The 16,404-nt window shown below is 50.9% G+C and overlaps 1 protein-coding gene across 4 annotated transcripts in view; it reads left to right on the top strand.

Moving 5' to 3' along the window:
- The window catches only part of LRRC7 (leucine rich repeat containing 7), a gene marked incomplete at its 3' end in the record, with an annotated part of 76,559 nt that extends 63,703 nt beyond the window's left edge, over nucleotides 1-12,856 (top strand). For 3 of the 4 annotated variants that reach the window (XM_084266462.1, XM_084266461.1, XM_084266460.1), the window contains 5 exons: nucleotides 1,801-1,920; nucleotides 6,122-6,340; nucleotides 7,756-7,848; nucleotides 9,816-9,890; nucleotides 12,749-12,856. In XM_084266462.1, the coding sequence (XP_084122588.1) occupies nucleotides 1,801-1,920; nucleotides 6,122-6,340; nucleotides 7,756-7,848; nucleotides 9,816-9,890; nucleotides 12,749-12,856 (615 nt within the window). The remainder of the gene's footprint in view (nucleotides 1-1,800; nucleotides 1,921-6,121; nucleotides 6,341-7,755; nucleotides 7,849-9,815; nucleotides 9,891-12,748) is intronic. The other variant, XM_084266463.1, reaches the window with a different exon arrangement.
- Nucleotides 12,857-16,404: the final 3,548 nt, after the last annotated feature.

The following is a 16,404-nucleotide window of genomic DNA, read 5'->3' as shown; positions in this document are numbered from 1 at the left end:
GGACTTTTTCGGTTTGGAAGCGGTTTTACTGCCCCAGGCCCAGATGATGTGTCTCCTCTCACCCCGTTCGGATGTGGGTTACATGGGGACAAGCAGCAAACAAGGCAGAACGGACAATTTAGAAGTTCAAGTAGGCACGAAGAGCCCTACCTGAGCCCAAACTGGGACCCAGTTCGGGTCTCTGTGTGTCCTGGGTTGGGGAGCCTCAGTCAGGGGCTCCCCCAGCAGCACCCTCGGGCTGGCTGCTCGCAGTCCTGGGGCCCAGCTGGACGCAGCTTCAGCTGCATGAAGGACTTGGAGCCACACAGTCGGGTTAGAGGTGTCCATACACTAGCACATGGCTCTGTGCCCCAGTGTGCCAGCGCTGGAGAGAGCTGTGCTGCCTGTGAACGGTGCTGCAGCTCTGGGCCCAGCCATGAGGGGTAAGCTGGGGAAAAGTGCTGAGCTTGGGCTCGCTTTCCCTTCCTCTTGTGTGCCAAGCCAGCTCTGTGGGGACGTCTTGGAGGGTCAGTAGGGAAAATGTTTTTCTAGTGGTTTTTAATATGTGGAAAATCACATCTCCTGATTTTTTCCAGAAGACTTCTTGAATGATGAGGGAATTATACTGACAGTTTTGCTTGATTTTAAATAATCAGGCTCGTATTTTTTTTTTACTTAACCTCTGAGGAGCATGATTTCAATCACAATTTGCTTTGATCTATTTCTAAAGGATTTTTAAGCTTGCATTTACAGAAAGTTCATAATTGATGGGTTACCAGCTTTACTATTTCACAGCAAGTTTCAGTTGCTCTTGGGTCATCTAAAGGAGCATGTCATGATTTTTTTTTAATCAAAGCTGATGAAGTTGTGTGAATGACAGAGGAGGAGAAGACTTTGCCTCTTTGCAGATTACCATTAGAACTGAATAACCAGCTATACCCAAACGAGTGCCACGTACTGCTGAACGCTGCCAGCTGTAGTAAAGTGCTGGTGTTTTGGGAAGTCTGACACCAAAAGCTGTACCCATGTTAGCAAAAATTCCAGCAACAGACAACAGAAAATCAGGATGGGACGGAAGAAGCATCCTCAGAAGTGCTGAGAACAGGAGTCAGAGAACCGGGGGAAAAGCAACATCGATGAACCATCTATAGAAGGAGAGAAAAGTGGAAAATAATAACAAGAAGAGCATCAAGTGCATTTAGGAAGCTTTTACATGTGTTTTATGTCCACTCACCTGCAGGAAAGCATTTGAGTCCGGCTTAAGGTTGTACATGTGCCCTGCTAACTTGGAGCAGAACCAGCCATGGCCTAGAGAGCTCTGAAGGCACAGAGCACAGTGCGAGGGGGCCGCAGGCACGAGTTCAAGATGGCCATTAAGGAGTGTTTTCTGAAGGAAATCCAAGCACATCATTTAATCTTGGTGGCAGGTGCTTAATAAAAACATTTCTGATGCCTGACTGAACAGCAAGGAAGCTTTAACTCCAGTGATTAATGGCAGACTGCACGGTTAAATGCGGGGCTTTGCCAAAATGTGCTTCCCTGAAAATAACGAGCTATGTTCAATTAATTTTCTCCTTTCTCTCATCATTCATTATTCTCATTACTCCCCTTACATGTCTTTCGAGCTGTCCTGCTTGCAGAGAGTCCCACAGCAGTGTGGTTACACCCTAACGAGATGCTGTAGCCCTTTAAAGAGGCTTTCTGTCTTTACCAGTAGCGCGTTACGGTTTAACTGGGTTGGTTGCTGAACTAAATATGAAGAGAGGCTTTTGTGCCGCGGTGTGAGCGTGACTAAAGGCTGCCCTACCGTTTCTGCAACAGACCCCGTCGCAGCAGAGCAGCATTCTGGACAACGGGCAGGAGGAGGTGTCTGTGAGCAGCCAGTGGAACCCCTACCCGCTGGGGCGGCGGGACGTGCCGCCGGACACCGTCACCAAGAAGGTAAGCGGCACCAGCGGGCTGCTGGCCGGGCTGCTGGCACCTCCTCTTCCCGGCGAGTGGCTGGAAGGAGGGGGGCAGGTTCCTGAGGACAGGTTTGGGAAACACATGGGTTGGTTTCAGGGCTTAGTTGTTACAAACTGAGGTGTGTCCATGCCTGCTACCTGCTCTTGTGTCCATGCCGATGCTAGTAGCTACGTCTGGAGTGTGTGAAAGGGGCACGGTGGGCTTGGCAGGCGCCTTCCTGCACGTGTCAGACAGCCCTCAGCTCCCTCCTGTCCTGAGAAGTCTTCATTCAGCTTTCTCATTTCAATTACATCCTTCAGTTCATGGTGAAACTCAAATGTGTGGAGATGGAGGCCAGCCCAGTGTCTGAACAGCCACAGGAATATTGGCAGCGACCTCCTAGGCACACATTGTTCGCTGATAAACTCACTAGAAAAGGTTCTAATTTCTCCTACCTTGTGGTGGTAGATATTCAGTTCTCAGGTCAGATCTGGCCTGGTTCTGTGCAGACACTGGCTCCTCTCTCCCAGCCCCAACTTGGCTCTGCTCGTCCACCAAGAAGCTGTTTTCAGAGGCTCTGACCATCAAGCTGGAGAATGGGGGATCTTGGCAAACTCTGTTTGCAGTCAGCTGGAGGAGATGGAGCTGCTCGTTTCAGGAGCGACAATTAGGCTGATTGTTCTGTGTGTGGAGATGGGTCCTGTGCCTTCCTGAAGTCAGGTCTTCTGAGTGCATTAACTGTCAGCCCTGATGAGGCAAATTGCTCCCTGCTGGCTTCACATCTCTTTCTCCAAGACAGCTGGAGAAGCAGTAGCCCTTGCCTCCATGCAGAGGTCACGACAAGAGATACACACGGAGAGAAGTGCTTGAAGACAGGACACGACAGCCATCGCACCTCGAGCAGCCCAAGGGCTCCTCCCTCCCCAGGCACAGGAAGTGCCCTGACATGGTCTGAGGAAGCTGGCTCTGCCAGCTAAGTTATCCAAAGGGTTTCTTTATCCTCTGACACACCAAAACCCTAGGATAAGTTATTTAAGAGGAGTTACTGCTTTTCTTCACTGGTGCAGTGGGATAAAACTCACAGTTGGACAGCCTGTGACTTGCTTTTGTGCATCATCAGCGTTACTGCAATAAGAAGCTGCAGATTTGGATCCATTCTGGCTATTTCAGTGTCTGGCTGCTCAGCTGGGGTAAGTACACACGTCCTGTCATGGTACTGAAATCTGCTTAGCCTCAGTGCAGCGATCCATTGGCTCAGCCATTGTTAGCTACGTTAATTGTGCTGTAGGTATTGGACACTGTGCTGAAAAGAATTAGCTTTTGTGGTGGATGTTAAGTAAAGAACACAAGTGGAGTTGGGGAAGCAGCCTGCAGAATGGAGGTGTTTTTCTGCAGAGTAAATAATTCCTGTTTTCAAGCAAGGCAGCTTCTCTTCCTCCAGCAAGAGCCACAGTGAGAACACACGAGGAGCAGTGATGTGATCAAAGTCCATGAACAGGAGTGGGAAGATGAATTCTGAATGTTGGTTACGCCCCATCCTGGGAGGTGAGGGGCTCTTCCTGTCCTTTTTGCTCTTCAGAATACAGATTAAACACTAGTTTTACTTTAAATATCATCATTTATGTGATCATCCCATAATTTATGGGCTATTTCTCCTATGGAAAAGCTGGATATTTTAATCTTGGAGTGGAGTAATCCACGGATTATTAAAGGACTGCAGAATTTATGCTCCCTGGAAGACCACTTCTTCCATCATGCCAACAAGTCAGCTGCTTGCCTGATGAATCAGCTGTGTTCTGAGCTGGCTGCTTCCCCCTCAGTGGGAAAGGGGTAGAAGTGTGCTGGGGGATGGCCAAAAGGGAACCTGGAAATCCCTTCTTAGGAGAAAGAGAGGATGAAGAGTGAGAATGAAGATGGAAAACGAAGTGACATCAGGCCAGCCAACCTGGGTGCGGGGCAAGGACCCTCTGGGAGTATGAGCTGCACAGATTTGGGGATGCACAGGACTCTGTTGGCCCCGTCTGCAGCTGCTGCAGGATGGCAGCAGCCCACACAAAGGCTGAAGGCATGTGAACTCCTGGAGATCCCTGCGTGGGCTGTAAGGGGCTCACTGGGTGTGGAAGCAGCACATGCTGCAGACCTGGAGCAACGCAGCTGCCTCAAAACCGGGACAGGCAAGATCTGAGTCAGCATTTCTCTCCCTTTCTGGCTTGGGGTTATTTCTGGCAGGCATGACTGAGAGGCTAGAGGCTCATTCTCTTTCATTTCCAGCATCTGTTGTTCTGTACAGAGGTCTTCCAACCTGGTAAAGAAGATCTGAGTTTCTTCAGTGAAGCAGCATGGTATTTTTTTGTATTCCAAACAGCCACCTTCCTCTGAGGCAGACAGGCACCTGCTGTGCTGGACCTGGGGTTATATCTGGGGCAGAGAGCAGAATTAATGGGATTCTTCTTTTGGGGGATCCTCTTGTGATGAGTATGAGCCAACATGAAGCACAGAGCTGTGCTGCACAGTCGCCTGCTCAGCTGCATCTCTGCCATGATCCAGCAATTGGCTGTGGGCTTGGCTGTTGGTGCTGAGGAAATCATGATTAGCTCCAAAGTGTGTCCTTCCCTTCTGACTGTGGCTGAACAGAAGATCTCTGACCTGTAAAGTGGGATGTTCACAGCACAGACTGACCACCAGGCTGCTCCTCAGGAAGTCTGTCAATGTCCCCTGAGCACTTTTCATGTGCACAGGCTGGAGTTCTGGGTACAAGCAGCAAGAGATTTCTGTCATTGCTCACTTTGAGATGACCCCTCTGGTACTAAGCTAAAGAGCCAGCAGACCCTACTCTGCCTGGTCCCTTTCCTCAGAGGGAGTCAGGAGGATGGAGCAGATCGGCTTTGCTGGCAGTTGCTGCCTGTCCCCCTGTGCCCAGTGCCACAAGCAGCTCCAGCCACGTCTGTGTGAGCGATGGGGCCTGTGGGTGAGTCCCTTCAGCTGTCTTTCTGGTACAGCAACAAGCAGTTAATGCCCTGACTGCTGTACCTTCTGAGGCTGGATGGGTGGCCAGCAGGTAAGGAATGTTTTCATCTTTGCTCTATTGAATTTACTCTCAGCTAAAGTACAGTTTTGCAATTGGTGGCTCTTCCAGCAGGATCATGAGGGCTCCATAGTACTGAGGATTAGACCTTCACCCCAAGGCATGGCTGGGGTGTTGGGTGGTGTATACCACGGGTCTGGTTTGCCACAGGGACTTGCAGACACCGAGCCTTGCAGTCACAATGCTCTTTGACATTCAGGCTCTTCAGACACCAGCACTGGCTGATGGGTACATGTGGTCTGAAACCTCCCAGCAGCAATGCTGGGATGTTCTGTGGGGGCAGTGGTATTTGATCACAGCAGGCAGTGTGCATTTTGCTCATTCATTATGGCTAAGTTGCATGTGGTTATTTCTAAACATCACCTGAATCCTGTAAATATGGATAACATGGCATTTTCTCAGCTGAATTGATTTTGCCTCAAATATTTATGTGATTCCTGTGCCTGAATGGAGACACTGTGTTGAAGAGTAAGCAAGTATGCAACTTCACCATGGCAGGGACAGGGCACAGAAAGCAAACCTCACCTGGTAGAGGCAGAGGCAGTGGGGATGGAGGGACAGAAGGGCCAAGTCAATGTGCTTGCAGCATTCCACTTAAAAATGTTAGAGCTTCAAATCAGTAGATATTATCCTAGACGTTTGATAATTTGATTAGCTACATTTTGTACAAGCCACATTTATCCCTTGGGCAAGGCATGGAATTTGGTGTGTGGTCTCCAGGTACAGCACCAGCCAGTGTCTGTACTGGTGCTGCAAATCTTAGCCCAAGTGATCTGCAGAAAAGATGCATCCTGGCATCTTCAGGTGAATAATCCACCCCACTTCCATTTATTAAACCTTTTCAGTTCACAGAACACTCTGAGCAGGAGCATAGATCGTGACAGGAGGAAAACAAGAGTACTTTCAGTTTGTAACCCATCATGTGTGGAGCTGATGTCCCTCAACCCAGCCAGGGTGGCTGCACGCCCTGGGCGCAGCCCTGCTGCTGCTGTTAACCACGGCAAGCCTCTGCTGTGCTCGAAGAGGTTTGCTTTTCCTCGACTCTGTAAGTTGTAATAATTGCTTCTTTTCAGCTTCCTGAATTTCTGGCCTAACGGGTTACGTTGCCCACAGGCAGGTAGCCACATCCAGACTTTAATGGGGTCACAAAGCCTGCAGCACCGGAGCCGCGAGCAGCAGTACGAAGGCAACATGAACAAAGTCACCATCCAGCAGTACCAGCCACCACTGCCCATCCAGATCCCCTCCTCCCAGAGCTCCCGGGCACCGCAGACAGGGCGATGCTTGATCCAGACCAAGGGGCAGAGGAGTACTGATGCCTACCAGGAGCAGGTGAGGAAGCACCTCTGGAAAGCGACACTGTGACAAACGCTCTGTGGCTCTTTCTGCCTTGTGTGCAGCAGCAGAAGGGAGCCCAGGGCAGTAGGAGCCCCTTTTTAATGTGTTTGAAAAAAGGGTAGATCAGGTGCTCAGGGATCTGGGTCAGCACAGGACAGGAATGGTTGGACTTGGTGATCTTAAAGGGCTTTTCCAACCTGGGGATTCTGTGATTCAGTATCCCAGGGCAATAGCAGAGCGCAGCAGAGCCAGCCTGGGGAGGTCAAGGCAGGCTCAGCAGGTCTCTCCTCTCTTCCCCAGTGCTGGGACAGGTGCTGTTTTTTTCTTGGGTTGGCCAGGCAACAGAATTTGGCACCAAAGTTCCTGAACAGACCTGACATCACTGGGTTGCACCCAGTTAATCAGCAATTTCTGCCCATTGCCCAGCCGCCTGGCTCAGTGCTGAGGCTGCAGCGTAAGTGGCAAGATGCTGCACCCTCAGCACTGAGCTGAAGGTCAGCTGAAGATGCTGATCTTCTTGGATTTGGATCAGCTGCTTCAGTTTAGCCCTGCGAAAGGGCAGCTGCAGCTCCAGTGCCCCCAGTATAAACAGGTGCTGGTGAGTTTCTTCGTTGCCTGACCCTATGCCCACAGCATTCAGCTGGAGCTGTCTGGGGCACCCGACTTGCAGAATAAGGTTCAGCATCATTAGCAAACCTGTCTCCTGTGGAAAGTGTTTTCAGCACAAAAAAGGAGCTGCCTGTATTAAGTCTGAGATCCAGAAGCAATCTGAGTGTGGCTCAGTGCCTGCTCAGCCCAGCTCAGTGAGTAGCCATGAAGCTGCACTGAGCTCATTTGTATTTTCTATTCAATTACCCAATGCCATCTAGAGTCATCTTGGCTCCAAGATGAGATCCAGCACTATTTCCTGGAGTGTGGTGGACAGCAGTTGGTGCTGTCAGGCTGTAGCCCTGATGCTTACAATGCTCTCAGGGTCTTGGGCTTCAGCATACTGATTCCTCAGCTCCATCCCAAGCACAGCACCAGGGATCCTGCCTGTCTGACACCTGGGAAAGTCAAATGCACAAGAGAAGCCTCACTGACAGATTTATCCCGATGTTTAGGTGAAAGATCTGGCCAATGTGGACTGTTCTTTCACAAGTCTAAAGGGTTGGCTTTATTCTCCTTGAAAATACCCAAATACATGTGCAGCACTGTGGTTATTGTTACGTGACCATCGTTGCAGCACACTGAAATCATGAAAATGTTTCGAGCTTAGAGTGATACTCTACTGACACTATACACTGGAGTGTGCAGTGACACAGCTCATCTGGTTAACAGTGACGTGGGATGGAGGAGGAGAGGAAGATGATGTTTAGATAGGCTCTACAGTTGCCATGGGCTTATCTTGCCTTATCTTTTCAACCTAGTTTTGTGTGAGGATAGAGAAGAATCCTGGCCTTGGTTTTAGTATCAGTGGTGGAATAAGTGGACAAGGAAATCCATTCAAACCTTCTGATAAGGTAAGTTACATCTTCCTTTCTAAATAGTCCTTATTTTGGTGTGCTGTACAGTGGAGCCATGGGTAACATCAGTGAAATTTTAAAGCACTTTCTGTTGTGATAATTGAAAGACCTTTTCCCATATTTGCCCTTTTTTTATGCTGTTCACTTTTTTCCCCTGGTTAATGAAGATGAGAGAATGAAACCAGAAACCACATGGGTGTCTGCCTTCTGTTTTGTGTGTAAGATCATTCTTGAGACTGTTTTCTGGAGAACCATCTCTCAGTTTCAGAGACCAGTGGTGCCTTGCAGACACCACAGCAAGCTGGCTGCTCTGCTGGAATGCCAGCCACAGACATCACCCCTATGGGGCACCATGGCCAGGGAGAGTCGGTGTTCACTCTGGGAATGGTGCATTTAGGACATTGATAAATCTCTCTACAGTACAAGGAAGTCCAGTAACAATACAAGGTGTGGTGATGATCACCCAGGGCTTTGGGATTAGGAAATGGACTCTCAGGCCTGTGAATTCTCTGTTCCCTGTGGGAAAACTGGCTGGAGCATGTTGAAAAACAAGGACTATGGGTACCTCTTGGTTAAATGTATTCCTAACTTTTGTATTCCTTGAAAATGCTGGCTTGGGTTGTCAGCAGCAGTCAGAACCCCTGTAAATACAGAGAATGTTTGGCAAGTCATGGAATCAAAACGCTTTTAAAACCTGAGCTCTGCAGCACAAGGTTAAAGAAGAATTGCCCCACCTCTCCAAATTCCAGCAGAAAGCTGCCTGGAAAGGCAAAATGCACTTGGATGTGAAAGGTGCTCTAACAGGGCCTGAATTCCTGTCGATGTTGTCACTGATGGTCCCTGTTTTGAGCTCCAGGAACAGCCTCATGTGAGGTACACAGCCATCAGGGGTGTGAGTGATGGCCCCTTAAGCACGCTGGTTGCTGGTGTCCTTTGGGACAGCGTGCTGGGGCTGCTCCTTGTACCATCCTGGGCTCCCCTCCCACAGCTTAATGTTAGCACTAAGCTGTACTCCACTGCCTGCCACGTGCTGGAAGGCATTAAGGGTGGCTCTGTGCAGGAAAGGGTCTGCTCTAGGGAGACAGGGTGCAGTTGGAGGGGTTGGCTGGCAGGCTCGTCTCATCACCACGGTGTGTGGGTGAAGCACAAGCAGCCCCTCGCCGTGCCCTAGGAGAGCTCAGGTTTTACACAGCTAACAGGAACCCCGGGTGGCACCTTGCTCCAGGAGGCTTTAAAAATCTCACAGGGACACACGTGACTTGCATGATGGTACCGAGCAAGGAGTTTCTCAGGTGTCCCTGGAGCTCCAGTTTGGCTGGGCTCAGTCCTGGAGTCTGCTGAAACACCCTCACCCGCGGCCGGTGAGACGAAGGACTGCGGGGGACCTGTTTCAGATGTGTGCAGCAGCTTCCATTTGGGGCTTTACTCACATATTTAACTGATGTTCTGAAAAGGAATCTAACAGTATCCTTTAATGCTTGGCCATTTTCCCCCTTTCCAAGTCAGTCTCTCTCAGACACCGGATAGGGGAGCCCTGCCAACCATCGTCCTGAACACTGAATATCACACTGTATTGAACTTTTTTTTCCACTAGAGGAGTACACAAAGATTGCTGTATAGCTCGTGGTGTCCATCCTTCTAATAATTAATGCTTGCTCTGTTTTAATTATCCTCCTGATAACCCTGTTGCCCTGTTCAAATAGGTCGGTATTTTGCGTTGTACAGTCTGAGTTTCAAATGTCCCCCCAGTTGTAGCCATACCAGGTGAGCAGTAGCTGCAGCTCACAGAGAGCTACTACAAACCCCTGCTCCTGTTTGCTTGCAAACCTTAAACCACAAGTTTAGTGCTCAGACCACTCCCAGAGTGTAGAAAGCCCCCAGACAACCAGTTAGGGAGACAACCTGTATTTCGGGAACTAGTTTTTGGTGATAGCATCCTAACCTCTGTTACTTCTGACTTATAGGGTATCTTTGTTACTAGGGTTCAGCCTGACGGACCAGCATCCAGCCTGCTCCAGCCTGGCGATAAGATCCTCCAGGTACGGATGGGTTTAAGTAACTGCTTAGTAACTCAACTCGGTCCTTGCGTCTTGGGCATACGGTGGCATCGCTGTTGGTACAACTTCCCTGCTGGCTTCCTTGTGGTACTCGAGTATTGGTTCCTAGTGGTGTAGCTGGTGGTAGGTTGGGAAGCTGGGCTCTGGAGGAAGGAGTAAAGCTGCTTGGAAACAAACTGGGGCTGTGAGAAAGAGGTACTGGGGTGAGCTGTCCCAGGAAAAGGGGCTGTACAAGCAGTTCCACCAGCAGCCTGTGACAAAGCAAGGCATGTTTGGCACGTTCACCTTTGCAGGGGTGGGACCCCGGTGTAAGGAGCTGTGTAGCTTTTTGGACAGGACTGTAAGTGGCAATATTCTTGCCTCTCTTTTGCTGCCTCAGCACTTCTGAATGCTCACATGAGACCCAGCCGCTGCCGGATCCACTGCTGGAGCGTGGAGCTCCTGTACAGAGAAATCTCAGCGTTTCAGGGTCTGGGTTGTTCCTGTAACAAGCATTTTCTGTGTTCTGGTGACCTTTTTGAACAGAAGGCCAGGCTGTGCTGAACACAGCTTCCACAAATTCCTCATTCACAGAAAATAATGGCTGGCCCTGGAGAAAAGGGTTTGTTCTGCATCCTGCAAGGGCAGGTGGTTGTCAGGGGGTTTTTAGTTCAGCCTGGACAATGGGTTGCCACTGGCAGCAGAGTGTTGCACTGGCACAAGGCAGGGAGTCGTTTTGTGTGTCTGAAAGGCTCATGGCAGTTTTGAAAGCCATTGACATGGATCAAGGAGAGCATGTGAACAGCAGGTTCACTGTGACATGAAGGAAGGCAGCCAACCAGGGCTGTTCCATCACACATCTCCAGGAGCTTCTCTCCTCCTGCCTCCCTCTCTCCTTGGCTCCCCCTGCCCCTCCATCCCTGCACAGGCACTGCTGGAGTTTGCAGCCCCAAAGGTCCTGCTGCGTTTTCCTCTTAGGCAGCAAACTTCACTCTCCTCATTCCTTCATCACTCTCCTCGTTCCTTGATCACTCTCCTCATTCCTTCATCACTTACAGTGATGGAGTTTGTGTGACTTGGCACTCTCAGTCATTCCCGTGGGACTGTGGATCGGTCTGAGCAGAGTTTCTCATTTGTCACTGTCAGGACATCGTTTCACGTTCTCTGGCAAGGCCATTTTCCCTTTATTTGCAGTTCCTTCTACCCTTGCATCACGCCTGTACCAGGTGTTGATTTCTGTAGTGGTGAGGAAGAGGGTGCTCCTGAGTCTCGTGAAGGAATTAACAGGGACAAAGCCACAACTGGTTTTACTTTTCAGATATCAGCGGTGCCTTTAGCTGAAAGTATCCCTTGAGGACTTGACATCCTTAACCCTCACTGGCATCACTTCCCCTGTTACCACCACATCTGTGCTCATCTCATGCCAGACTAGGGCTTTGTGACGCTGCTGCCTGTGCTGGAAGGTGCTGGTGTGTTCAGTCTGGATGCTCTCTTACAAATGATCTGATGAGTTGCTGTGAAGAGGTTTTGTTTGGTTTTTTAGTGGAGTGTGCAAGTTAAGAAAGTTGTCACAGTATTTTCTAGATTCTTGGGGGGTTTTGAGGCAGTTTTTCCGAACTCAAAACAACAGTGGCCATCAGCTCCCTAAATCCTCCCACAACATTGACCCCAAAAGAAGAATAGCACCTCTGGAAGATGCTCTGCCTCTAGTACACTGAAATATGTCAAAGCAAAGTGCAAAGAATCCCACAAATTTATTTTTGACTGCCTACATGTATAATAGATGTGCAGATGCAGTGCTTAAGGACATGGCTTATTGCTGGGTTTGGCAGGGTAGGTTGATGGTTGGATTGATGATCTGAAAGGTCCCTTCCAACCAAGACATGGCTCTGTATGCCACATGTCTGGAGTTACTGAGGTGTCCCAGACTGGTCCGGGTTGGACAGGACCTGAGGCATCATCCCTGCTGTGGTAGCTCTTCTGTGAGGCTGTAACATCACAGCCATGGTAGTTTACTGACCGAGGCATGAAGGGTCCCTGGTCTAGCTGTCAGCTCTGGCTACACCCCCAGTATATGTCTATTGATAGTGCCAGGTGTTCAGGGAACTGCCGTCAGGTAGAGACCAGGTGGGCACGGGCACCCCACAGCCTGTCTCTCCCTCACCTGCCCAGCCCCAGCAGCCTCTGTAACCACCACAGAGATGTCCCCGTTCCCTAAGGAGCAGCTTGAGGCTCTCAGGGCTGCCCATGGGCAGGTGTGTGCAGCCAGCCCTGCCCTGCTGCAGACCAGAGGCCCCGCACAGACCGGGTTTGCTCTCTGGAGTGGGGGACCCTCAACTTGAGCTTATCAGTCACACTCAGGAAATCATTGATAATGCCATTTAACACTGGGCTGGTTTGAGAGGGTTGTAACAGACAAGTTACAGAGGATTGATTTAGTGCTAAAGCAGAGCAGCTCGTTCAGTGGACGTCCCCCTGTTCCTATACGCAGCGTGTCTGCATCTGCTCCGTGCCGGAGCCTCCCTGGCAGCCAGCGCCGCAGCAGAGGCCACGGGAGCTGCCTTTGGGCCTCCAAAACTCTCCCATCCCAGAGCTGTTGGCTCTTCAGAAAACACACAGCACGTCCTGGGCTCCCAGAGCAGTTTGGGCTGGAGAGGCCCCGCTCCCAGCCCGGGGTGCAGTACCGGTGTGAGGGCAGGAGAGAGGAACAGGTTCCCTCAGGCACACTCCTGTTTGTGGGAGGCCATTCTGCAATTACCAGTCACTTCAGCCCTGTTTTTAATTTCCACACCCCCCTCTGCCCCCCCAGCACCAAGACACCAACAGAACCTCATTCCCTGTCTCTTCTTCTTGCTTTCCAGGCCAACGGACACAGTTTTGTACATATGGAACACGAGAAAGCTGTGCTACTACTGAAGAGTTTCCAGAACACAGTAGACCTAGTTATTCAACGTGAGCTTACTGTCTAAATATTTTTTTATAAATAGTAAATATGTCTAGCCAGACCTAATGTTCAGACAGATTTATACATAGGAAAACAAATTTTTTGCCAATTGCTGGACCAATGGCAAACGGTAGTGCCAAATGTATAATACTACTCTATGTTAGTACTGATCATCTCAAACAAAAATATATTACCAATATAAATATAATGTTCATGTGGCTATGTATTAGTTTTAATTGTCAGCCTCTGGCTGTGCATTGGTGCGTTTTTTTAATCAAGTTCCTTCTTAAAGTCAATTTCATATGATTTCAAAACACAGAAGCACATAACAAATCCTTTAGGAATATTCTGCTGTCCATCAGAAACACTGCCTCAAAGTTGTATATGCCTTTATAAAGATAAGATATATTAACCTGTACTTCCCATGAAATATTTCTATCATGTCGCATACGAAAATATAGAGAAAAAGATATTTTCATAAACACCTCGAAGAAAGTATATATTAAATTAAATTTAATAATGTTCATTTATTTTCAATGCAAAGATGTTATATGCCTTATGAAAATACCTGTACATATGCAGTGTGTATAGCTGGCTCCATATTAATTAGTAAAAAAATGTCACTATACAGGGTGAGAGACTTAATAAATTGTACTGTCAACTCTGGGACCCAGGTACACCCAACCTCCACGGGAACGGGGCACCGCCTCCTGTCCGGCGCTGCCCGGCGGTTCCCCGTGAGCACCTTCAGTGGCCGAGCAGTGAGGGTAGACAGGTATGGTTCGTACGAGGAAGAAGGCTGTGATGGGTGGCAGTAAAACTTCTTCTGTTGCTGCTAATTTTATGATTTAACTTTTTAATTGACATTTCTTGGCCCTTTACTTACATTCCCCCCAGTTCCACACGTTCGCGCTGGTCCAGGCTGTGCTTGCCCCTGCTCGCTGTATCTGTGCTGAGTGAGGCTGTACCCCCACCCCCCCCAACCCTGTATCTGAGTAATAGTCTCTTCAGAGCGAATGGGAGCAGACTGGGAGCAGTGGATGATGCTGAGCAAGCCAGGGAAGAGCTTTCCTAGCAATGCACGCTGCTTGAGACCCCTTGGGATCAAAGTCCTGGTGCTCTTCCCGACAGAGAACACTGACAGCTCGGAATTTGGCAGACCTGTTGGTGCAGCCCTTCAGGTCTCCACCACATTGGTAACAACAGCAAGATGGGCAAACATAAGCAAACCTCCCGGGAGCTTTTCAGGGGATCCTGTTTCTGCTGACCCAGACGATGCTGATGGCAGTGGGGACCTGCTGCAGGGAGGCTTGGCTCGCTCACACCTTTCCCCACTGGATTAGCACCACGTGGAAAGACCCAAGGAGCGCGTGGGCACGGCCAGAGCGTGGTACTCTGCTGCTTGCAAGAGCCTGGAGAAAGTCTTAACCCTTCCTCCCTGCCCATCGTGCACACTGAGCAAGGTGACCCTGCTGCAAAGGCAACAGAACTGCACCGGGTGGCAGTGCCCTGCGTGCGGAGCCCTGCCTGCCCCCCAGGACAGCCAGCACAAGGCCTGAGCTGCGCAAGGTGCTGTTGCATTCCTGCTCCCCTGTGTCCCCCCAACATCACGCCTGCAAGGGGGGGTTGGTGGGCAAGGGGCTTGTGCCAGGGAAACAGGGCAGATTCATGGAGGAGGAATCTGCCGCGGTCCCTCGGTGCCACGCGATGGCCTCAGCTCTTGGGAAAGGCGGCTGTTCCGAAGCCCTCCTGAGCACAGAGAGAGAGCACCCCACGCATCAACATTAAACTGCCAGGCTCTTAGTGCAGGAGGACCCATCCCCTGATGTTATTCCGAAGCTCCAGCTTGTTAATTGCTGGGATTTATTTTTTTCCCTTTTTTTCAAGCTGCCAGGAGCTGCCGGGCAGCTGCGGATGCCGGGCTGTGGCACTGCTGCTGTGCTGCAGCACAGGGAGAGCAGATCCAGCCAGGGGCACTTCCACGCTCACCTGTAGGCCCTGTACTCTCTGACCACTTGCATCTCCCTTTTTCTCCCCAGCCAACAGGAAGGATTCAATTTGTCAGCATAAGTATTAATGAGACTGGAATGCCAAGCTGACCGAGCGGGAGTTTCGCTTGATCCGTGCCAGCGTTCCTGCGGGAAGAGCTGCTGCACCACCAGCGTGGCCACACCAGAGCAAACCACAGCTGACCCTACTCCCAGCACTTGCAGTGTGAGTAAGAGATCCTCTCCACGCCCCAGGCTGAGAGCTGGATCCACCTGATTTAGCTCTGGATCATTCTCTGCTCAGTCTTTATTCAGCTCTTGGTTCCCGTCCCGCAGATGTGGTTTCTCAATGTGCCATCAAACCAGGCAGGCTCTGGCAGAGCCCGGCCCTGCTTTCCTAACACTGGTGGCATGTCAGAGCCCAGAACTCCCCTTCTTGAGTCCTCCTTGCCCTTTGGAAGAAGAAATAAGGCTTTATTTGACATCAGGTCGGAAAACTGTGGGCACCAGCGTAGCTGTTAGTTAATGAAGGTGAGTGGGGATCAGTCCCTTTGCAGCCATTCAGGCACTTGCGATCCTCCACGGAGCGTTTGGGCACACAGACGGCTGAGTGTGAGCACACACACACCCACCTGCATGGCGAAGCGGCGTGCCACAGCCACAGGCATGTCACACCAGCACAGCCCCCAGCTCAGGGCAGGGAAGTGGAGCTGGAGATGAGGGCAGCTTTGCCTGTGCTGTAAGGCTGCCCGGTGTCATCGCGCGGAACAGGACGCGCTCACCCGCCGCCCCGCAAGCAGGACAAGGCAGAGCCCGAGGCGTGGGGCAGCGCTGAGTGTGCGTTATGTACGTAGGACTGGAAACCTGGCAGGGAGTGTGGCTGTGGGGAGGATGAGGAGGGCTCTGCCATAGGGCCTGGAGCTGAGGTGACGCCTTCCTGGTGAAAGGAAGTGAGCTGTAGTGCGTGTGAGCACCGTACGCTGCTTGGTGGTTTCTCTGCAGGCCGGGTGTACGAGCTGTGAGGCACAGGGGCTGTGAGCAGAGCTGAGGCACAGGGGCAGCTCGGCCAGGGCTGTGAGCAGAGCTGAGGCTCAGGGGCAGCTCAGCCAGGGCTGTGAGCAGAGCTGAGGCACGGGGCAGCTCAGCCGGGGCTGTGAGCAGAGCTGAGGCTCAGGGGCAGCTCAGTCCGAGCTGTGAGCAGAGCTGAGGCACAGGGGCAGCTCAGCCAGGGCTGTGAGCAGAGCTGTGGGTCGGGGCTGCTCGGTGCTTTCACTAACAGGTCATGGTGAGAAGGATCTGATGGCAATGGCAGGTTTGCACAGGGGGAGGTCACAGGTAAGACACTAACCAGGGCAAAGCCCCACTGGCCCTAGAAAGGGGCTGTGGGGAGAGTTTGGTCTCCTGGCTGGAACACACCGTAGTGCAGCTTTGCTGTCCCCCCACAGCTCACACATCACGAGTCTCCTCTTGGTGGCACTGATTGTAGTCAGATGGGGTGAGATGGTGTTTAGCTGGCACTAGGGCTACGAGCAAGTACAATTCCTTTCCTGGGACTGCTCAGGATGGGCAGGCAGTCCCTCGGGAG

The sequence above is a fragment of the Gallinula chloropus genome, assembly GCF_964237585.1.
Source record: "Gallinula chloropus genome assembly, chromosome: 6".
NCBI lineage: Eukaryota > Metazoa > Chordata > Aves > Gruiformes > Rallidae > Gallinula > Gallinula chloropus.
This window is presented reverse-complemented; position numbering and strand designations above follow the sequence as displayed.